The sequence below is a fragment of the Puntigrus tetrazona genome, chromosome 14 (assembly GCF_018831695.1).
Source record: "Puntigrus tetrazona isolate hp1 chromosome 14, ASM1883169v1, whole genome shotgun sequence".
Classification (NCBI taxonomy): Eukaryota; Metazoa; Chordata; class Actinopteri; order Cypriniformes; family Cyprinidae; genus Puntigrus; species Puntigrus tetrazona.
Window position 1 is genome coordinate 5,543,997 of NC_056712.1, and position 9,360 is coordinate 5,553,356.

The window sequence follows — 9,360 nt, forward strand, 5'->3', positions numbered from 1 at the left end:
ATAGGTGGGAATTTTCAGCAGGAAACAAACTGTCTTATTGAAAGGGTCAGTGATGTCATTCATCATGAGGACATGGGTTGGTTGAAATCATTGTAACTCCTCCCAGCTTCTTTGAGGATGTATCTATAAACTTAAATAATTTTCCACAAGCATCACAATACTTCATTACAGATCAAGGAATCTTCACTAGGTAAGTTTCTTATTTCTGTAATCTTCTTCTCATATGATATATGAGCACAACATATCTAAGCAAAAAAAATATACAAATCAATGTTTACCTCTTATGTCATCTTATGACCAATTATTTTTGACTGAGTTGAATATTTGTATATATTCGCTTATTTTTAACAATTTTATATGTATATCTTATTTTATATATTATAATCATAAATGTAGTGTCATAAAAGCAACATTAACATTTCACTGTTCAGTAGGTGTATCATTTGTTATAAACATACTGAAAAGTTGACATAAAAGTCTGCTCAGACTTACTGTAAGTTTATCCACAAGTCTTGTCCTCAGACGGCTGTCTGTTTATGCTGGTTCTTTGAGATGAAACAGATCAAATCTCTGCAGTTGTCATTGTACTGCCACCTAGACTGTATTAATACCATTCTTCAGCTAAGAGTCTTCAAACATCTGTGTTAGGAGATCTGTTTTATCGCCTAAAGCCTAAAACATTCATCCTGTGAATGATTGTTTTACACAGTGACCTGTGTTGCTTACCTACGGAGGGGAGGGAGGATATGAAACTAAACACACCCATGAATAGGCTTTTTAGTGCTCGCACAATATGAGAACTCTGTCAGCACACAAAAGCACATTTTTACACAGCTTTGACAAAACTAACCTATTTTATGAGGTACTTAATGATTCTTTACAATAAATGCCATTTTATCGTAGACATGCTTATACAAGTATGCATATAACCATTACTAAAAGTACAGAATATTTTATCATACTGATTATTTGGTCAAAACTGATCACACTTTAGTTTGGGATCAAATTCTCACTATAACTAACAATGACTTTTGAAATAATAAACTACTCATTTGTTGCTTATTAATAGTTAGTAAAGTAGCTGTTAGGTTTAGGTATGGGATAGAGTAAAAGGATCTAAAATATGATCATGCAGAATAACAGCCAACATAGTTGTGTTATGCAACACCCTGATATCCATCAGTTATAAGTTACTGTTATATCAACTCATTTGGGTTGATCAAACCTATTTGTGCACATTGCGATTTAATTATTATTGGTTATGAGATGATATGACTGATTAAGGTATTGTATAAATGTTTGAGCATACAATTTTATTTACACTTAATCTTATCAGCAGAAAACTAAGCTTAAAGAGAAGTTCATGGCATCAGCAAGTGGCTTTCCGGCAAGTTTTTATGGAGAACCGGGTGTGCTTGGGCTCCTGGCCAATGGCATCAGTGCTTTCCTTGTCCTACTGCAGAATTTCCATGGGGCCAGGACTGGCGTTCTTGCAGAGGGAGTCGAAAACATATTAGCAGGTATCGTCATACATTGTTTTTGCCCTTTTTAATAGAACAAACAAACTTGCAAGAATTGTGCACTGATATAAAAAAAAATAATAGCAACCTATTTGCATTGCGCATTCATGCTACTTCAATCCCATACACCTACATCATGCATCCTTTTCTTGTGTTCATTTATACAGGCGTTCATCTTATTCTAATTGGTGGAGTGTGTCAGCTTGTGGCAGGCTTGCTATCTTTCCGAAAATATGACCATCTTAGTGGGGCGTCATTTGTAGGGTACGCAGCACTGTGGGCAAGCTATGGGGCCACCAGAATTTTCCTAGGTGCCAGCCAACAAAGTCCAAACCTATTCAATGAATCTACCATGATAAATAGCACATTTCAAGATGTTTTCACAGACACTATCATCAATAAAACTGACATGTTCATCAAGGAGTCTGCCATAGCTGGCCTGGTGCCTTACATCCTTCTTTCCTTTCTACTGGCCTTCTGTTCAGCAACCGTAAACTACATCATGCCATTTGTATTTGGGGCCATCACCCTCACACTGGTATTTGAGGCTGTAGGTCTGGTAGCAAGCTGGGGTTTAGTGGTCTCTGGGGTACTAGAGCTCCTAATTCTGCTCTTTGCAATATATGGCTCATCTGCACTGCTAATCAAGGGACTGGCCCAACGCTATGTGCTAAAGGGTTTCTGAAACCCTCTCTTCAACGTGCTGCTCCTTGGAACCACCAATGCCAGTAGCTCCCAAAGCTTGGGCCAAGAGAAGAAGAAGAACACGAAATATGCTGAACCAATGGCCTTGGGATTCTTCTGTGACACAGTCTCACCATTTATCTTTGCCTTCTACGCCTTTAAGTACTTCCCGTCACTCTCAGTAGCTGCCATCTGGATAACCATCAATTCTGCTGCTCAGCTTCTGTCTAGCTATTATGCGTACCTGCGTCAAGACTGCTACCATGCAACCAAGTTTGGCCTGCACTGCATGTTTTGGTTGGTGAAGACCTGGGAAGAGCATGTGGTGTCTGTAACCATCAGCCGGGCCGAAGCTGGTGAAGTAAGGCACGCCATGGTTGGCAACTGGTTTTTTGTATCTGCTGCCTTGGTGCTCTGCATCGCAAGTCTTAACAAAGACACTCTTGAGCTAATTCACAACTCGATTTTTGTCCTGGTAACCATATCGACCATCTCCCAGATTCCCATTGAGAGGTACTACATCTTTTTTGGAGTGACCTGCTCCCTTTTCACTCTCCTGTCCTACTATGGCACTTTTGCTCGTCTCATCAACACCATTGCAGAGAAGTCTTTGATCCCAGTTGGACCCCAGCCTGTCTCCTCTGAATCCCTGCAGAAATATCTCAGTAACCTCAAGAGATCCAAACAGCATAAGCCTGAAGATAAAGGTGCACAGCTCCCTGATGCTATGTTTTATCTTTGCAATGGAGTGGCCGCACTCTCAGCCATTCACAGCAGTCAGCTCGGCCTGGCGTTTTTCGACCTCACCGTTCCCTGGGTGCTCATTCCAGGAGCCATCATCCAGGCTTACGTCAGTCGACTGCAGGTTCAAGGTGGCCAGAGATTCGGCTCTGTTGTGCCCTCCTTTTATGTGGCTATTTGGGCAACTTGGAGCTGGTTTAGGTTTGCAGGTATGAACATATACAAATTCATAGATAGAATTTTGAACAAAAAATACTTTGCTACCAATTTAGGTGGAAATCTAAGATGTATTTTTCCTGCAGGACATCGTTTGGAAATATCCACTGAGTCAGCAAATGGGTTTGCTGCAGGGGCAATTGCATTTCTGGTCATCAATGCTTTCTTGATTCTAGTTGGTAGGTTTATTTACAAATACATAAAACAGACTTTCACAACTGACTCCTGCATTTAAAACATTGCTGGACTTTTTCTTTCTTTCTGTACAGCGGCCTACAGCAATCTTGTTCTCCTGGCATTGACCACTATCATGGAGGTTATCGTAGTTTGTTTTCTCCTCTCTGCTCTTGGAAGACTGCCCTATCAGCTAGAAGGTATACATTTCATAAGAATACATATTGTGACGAATAAAAATGAAACAATATATAAAACTTACCTTGCCTTTTCTTGAAACTCTTTCTTTAGTTGCCATGCTAGCAATTTTCGCCATCATATGTTTGTATGGCATGCTAGCGTCCCTTGTGAACAGTATCTTCTCCAAGACCCTGATACCAGTTGGACCTTCCCTTATCAAGGTATTGGTTTTATCTATGATCACAAAATGCTTAAATCGGTTATGTTACATGTTCATGGTTGCACAAAAGCTACATACTAACTAATGTCTCTTCTTTATCCAAGGACAAGAAAAAGAAGAAATCTGAAACCAAATTTCCATGTTTCGTCGCCTATTCTCGGGAAACCAGCGGCCTACTCAAGATTGCAAAATTACTGGAAAACAATGGAGTGTGTGGCATCCCTACAGACACTGTCTATGCCTTGGCTGCTTCATGCAAGAACCCCAGTGCAATTGAGAAGATCTACTCTATCAAAGTACATGCCAGCAGACAAGCTCTGAAAAACAATATTCTTTTACATAACATCAAACACTTGTGCTCTTTGTCCGCTGACCCACAAACTTTTATCTCCGCCAGGATCGTCCTGCAGAGAAGCCAATTTGCATCTGCATCTCAAGTGTGGAGCAGCTTGTGGCTGCCAAACCTCCTTTCAGTCCCCTGCTATGGGAGTTCATGAGAAATGTCTACCCTGGAGGCATCAGTTGCATTGTCCCCAAGGGTGATTGGCTCCTCAAACTCGGTAAGGTTATTAACAAGATACATTTTGTAATTGCATGCGGTTCTTTTATCAAACTTGGGACAATTACCAAACCACGTGATTCCCTATTATATCCAGTCATTGTCACTGCTCATATTGTTCACAGGTGTGGGTCCTGCCTATGACCGTGTGGGGACCAGAGATAGCATTATGATTAGAGTCCCTGACCACAGTGCTACTGCTCACCTGTGTGAATTCACTGGCCCATTGGCCATTACATCAGCCAATCCCAGTGGAGAAGCTGACAGTACCCATCATGACATGGTCATCAAGTAAGTTTATAAAGTGCTGTGAATATAAACTCTACCAAAAAATATTACATAGCCTAAACAAGGGTTGATTGAAGGTTTTAAAGGTTGAGATTTGACATAAGTTATGTTTTACCTTTAAAAAACTTGATTAAGAACTAACAGTCTATTGTTAGGCGCACTGATTCATTCCCTTAATTAAAGCAGAGTGTTCTGAAATGAAAGGTTTACCTCTATTATTAAAGTTTATCTCATCTGAAGCCAAATTTATTATTAGGAAGGATGCTTGTCTTGACATTTTATATTAAAACAAGAACTAATTTGTGATGGAAAAACATCTTAGCTTTGGCAGTGTGCATAATTGAAGCATTGTTTTCCTTTGTCCTGAAACAGCCGTCTTGGTCACAAGATCGATGGAGTCCTGTGTGATGGTGAATCTAATGAGGTGGTGGCATCTACTGTAGTGAATTGCCTCAAAATTGATGAAGGTAAGCTGATACCCCAAAGAGCTGATTATAATATATGTATTATGACCTGTTATTATATTATATGTATTACATTATTACTAAAATCATGCATTTTACACTTTTTCAGGAACGATCAGCATTCTTCGTGAAGGTTGTGTGCCTGCACTGAAAGTGAGGCAGATTTTTGAACGAGTGAAAAGCAACATGTTGTAGGATTACTGCCAACGTCAACTTTCTTTAATTTGAAGGATATTAAATATGAAGGGAATAATTTGGAATGACTTGACATGTATACGAACCAGTGTTGATATCACTTTACTACACTATCAGTTATTCTGAGCAAGAAGTATCAACATGAAACCATGTTAAAGTGAGCATTATTTAAGCTTATATTAAGTGAGCATTAGCTACAAAAACCTGTTACTGTACTGCTGTGTAAATCTATTGTATGTTTGCCAATGCTTTTGAAGGATATCTTTGAATACCGATTTAATTTATTGCTATTTATACTCTTTCAGTGAATCGTGTCTTTGTTGATCAAGAGTAAACACAAAGAAACACAAAGAAATCAATTCAGCCAGTGAATGAATATGTATTTAAAGATTACCATTGCACAGTATGCTTGTATTTGTATATTGTGAACTGAGAAACTGTGTATAAGTGATCTGATGCTTTATAATTGTCTAATAAAAGCCTGACTATTTGACAAATTAATATTTCTTTTGTCATGAAAACTGAACCATCGAGCTTATACTCCAAACAAGCTTTCATTCTGTTTGTAGAAGAACCAGATAACAAATACAGAAAACAACACACGACAACACAGCAATATCCAAAATTTGCATAACAATAATATAAAGAAAATATACTGCAACATACTGAAAATATAATGCACGACATACAGTAAATGTAGTGTGGACCACAAACAAACAAAAATGAGACAATATATAAAAATTTAAGATAATAATTGTATAAATATAGTTTGTAAAATAGAGTTGCAATCAAAATTATTCAACCCGCTTGAACTGCAAGACATTCTGAGGCCATGAACAAAATTTAATGTAAAAAAAAATTACCCAAAGCATCAGCAAACTATTGTAGAAACTTTATTAGTACACAAGTAAAGAAAATTGGCCCTCAGTCAAGTGCAAAATTATTCAACCCCCAAGAGTTCCATTGTTTTTTTTGTTTTTTGGTTTTTCCCAAACCTTCGATAGACATTGCTACCAAGTGTTTAGATGCTTCTAAGTCCTCTCTGCTGGCATCCTGGTCCATTTCCGGCTTGAAAAAGCATCCAGAACACTAATAATCTGGTTTTCATGTTTCCAGGGGCTTCTTCTCCATGAGACTGAACGGCACTCAATAATATTCTATGACCAATCCCTGAACTAGCCTTCAGTATAATTGGATATGCTTTGGAATGATTGTCCTGCAGAAAAGTTCACTGATCAAGTATCAGTCTCTGCACCAAAAGCATCACTGAAGCAATCTTTTCTAAAATGCGCAGGTGCTTCAAAGAATCTGATGTCCTTCATACGATCCAGATTCAATCTTGCTGCAGCAGCAAAGTACCCCAATAGCAAGACATAATAAGGCCATTTATGTTCTTTGTGGGTCAAGAGTGGCATTTAGAAAGATCCCCTATCATAAGGTCAAGCCAAGTCACCTTTATTTATATAGCGCTTTTAACAATACAGATTATGTCAAAACTCTTTGCAGTATGAAATAGGAAAATAGTGCGTCAATAATGGAAAATGATAAGATTAAACATTCATTTTTCAGTTAAAGGCTTTTCATTATTGAATTCATGGATGTCATAGTTTAGTTTATAAAAGTCATACTTCTGTAATGTTCTTCCCATACTGTATACTGTAATGCTTTTTGTAATGCCATCCTGCAAGTCTTTGGAAGGTAATACAGGGTTTTGCTCAGAAGACCTTTGAAAAACGTTTTGAAGAGCATTTGAAGAAAGAAATCACAGTGATGAAACATTTTTATTGATTTTGCAATGTTTACTTTCTAAGGTTTTCTGGTACAACGCACTGTAAACTTATACAGTTATGTTTGCATCAGTGTCTCTAACTTTATTGTCTTCTTGTAGCTGTAGACTGTCTAATTGAATACAACAGTTTCTTCTCTCTAGCTTTTGGGAGAGGTCTCTGGATTTTTGCCACTCATCTTCAGCTCATGAAATCATGCGTAACAGCTTAAGCTATCATTTTTTTAGAGTTTCCAAACACAACTTTGTTCCCTACCGTACAAATAAAATGATTTAAAAACAGCAGCATCCAGCAGTGGTTGAAGAAATATTACATAGTATTATAACAAAACATAAAAAATAAACCGATATATACTGACATTATCACTGTTAGATTCAAAAACAAAAAGTAAAAAAGCAAGCAAGCAGAAAATCTTACGTTTGATAAATTTCCTGAATAATACTGATCACAGTAATATACATAATGGACATACTGTAAGTTATTATATTAATAGTACATATTACATATTATGCAAAATGCAAAAGGTTATTTGACATTAGAGGTGATTGTTCAATTAAATCCCTTAATGTCTAACTCACAACTACATAACAGTTTCTTTATAAATGTGTCCTCACTCAAATTCTTTGACACACTTTTCTGTTTCCTTCAAAGTTAATTTCCTTTTCCATTGCATAATAAAAACAAAGTCATTCCAAAGGTCTTGGTCATAAAACAAAACAATACCTGCTAATGCGTGCCGTCTAAAAGGGAAGTCTTTAGCAAACATGTGAGGAATTCACTTTACTAGAATTTACTAGAAGTCGTTCGGTCAGTACTGTGTCTTTGCTCTTTCCTCGCAGCGTATCCTAGCTTATCCTAGCTCTTGTCATTATGCCCATATTTGGTAATCTTCCTGTTCCTGTCTTCATTGTTTGATTATTAGTTCATTAGTCTTCACCTGTGTTTAATTATCTTGTTTAGTTTGAGTTATTAAGCCCTGTGTCTGTTGTTCTGTTGTTGGTGTTTCTGTGAGTGTTTAGTAGAAGTACATAAAAAAAATAGACTGAAGGTATACTTTTTATTGGTTTAAAAGAACGTTAATAACGTTACGTTAACATTAACAACAGTTCTGGCTCCCCATGCATGCTGTACCTGAACGTGTGTTTGATTAAATGGTTTTCGTTTTTATATTCACTACAAATCATTCTGATGGCACTGACGTTGAAGAGGACCATAATTACTAAGATACAGGTCCAGAATTTAGTCCTGTATACAGTCCATCATTTCCATCTCTTTAACCGGTCATGTTTTCCCTCTCCTGTACTCACCGAGTCCATCATAATTAGTCTTTTATGAGTCAGACTTCAGCAATGAAATTATGTTGTAATATGCAGGCCTAGTAAAATGAGTAGACCGAGCGTTATTTTTGTGCATCATACTTTATTGTTATTAATAGCTTTTTTTTCTGCAACTTCCTTGACTGTGGCAAAGTTTGCCAATATATATAATCACAGTCACATGATTATGATTATGACCAGTGTAGATCCTTATTTAAGTCTTGATCCAGTCAGTAATTCAGGTGATTTTCTCAATGATTAAAACGTGCAGGTATAAGCCGTGACGCATCCTCACATAAAAATAAATAAATACTAAACATTGGCTCGCACCTTATTAAAGTTGGAGGGTAATACTGAGCAATGTTAATTATCACCATGTATTTTCAAACAGCTTTAATAATTGATGTTGAAGTTGAATATTAGTTAATTTAGCATGTCATAATATCGTAGACATGGAAATTCCAAATGCCGCTCAAATACATCGATATTGTACAGTTTCTCTCTAGAAATGTGGATGTGCTACAAAAGTGCGTATTCTGTTTCCTTCTTCCTCAGTATGAACGGAAGATTTCAAAGCTGTTAGTCAAATAAGACACTCCTGTAATCAGAGAGTGTGATGAATGAGTTCTGTGTTTTTCCAGAGTGAAGTGTCAGAAACTCATTGTATTTTATAATTATTTTGAAACCGTCTGTATTGATTGACTGGAAACACAATGAATTGCATAACAGATGCTATGACCTGTATTGTTGTGCGATATTGCTCATGACTATTGTTCGGTGTGGTGGAGTGTCCAGACATTGATAGTGTACTGTGGTTTTCATTAATGTAGTCAACTTTTTAATTATATAATAAACAAATAGAATTTTAACTACTTGAAGCTAAAAAGACACTTTTTTGTTACTTGTGTAAGTAAAAAGAAGAGGAATAGAGAAGCTTTTTTTTCTTTTCTAGAATTATATGTTTTATGGCGTTTCCAAGATTCACGTTACAACGTCCAAAAGCACCCTATTGCAAA

The 9,360-nt window shown here is 37.0% G+C and overlaps 1 protein-coding gene across 1 annotated transcript; it reads left to right on the forward strand.

Annotated features, from left to right (window-relative positions):
* Window positions 1-80: 80 nt before the first annotated feature.
* On the forward strand, window positions 81-5,742 carry si:ch211-153b23.3. The gene is made up of 11 exons (XM_043257320.1): window positions 81-190; window positions 1,340-1,520; window positions 1,688-3,154; window positions 3,248-3,340; window positions 3,431-3,535; window positions 3,627-3,736; window positions 3,840-4,031; window positions 4,133-4,295; window positions 4,420-4,585; window positions 4,955-5,049; window positions 5,156-5,742. Exons 3-11 carry the CDS (start codon window positions 2,305-2,307, stop codon window positions 5,239-5,241), a joined length of 1,860 nt encoding a protein of 619 aa, XP_043113255.1. The 5' UTR covers window positions 81-190; window positions 1,340-1,520; window positions 1,688-2,304; the 3' UTR covers window positions 5,242-5,742.
* Window positions 5,743-9,360: the final 3,618 nt, after the last annotated feature.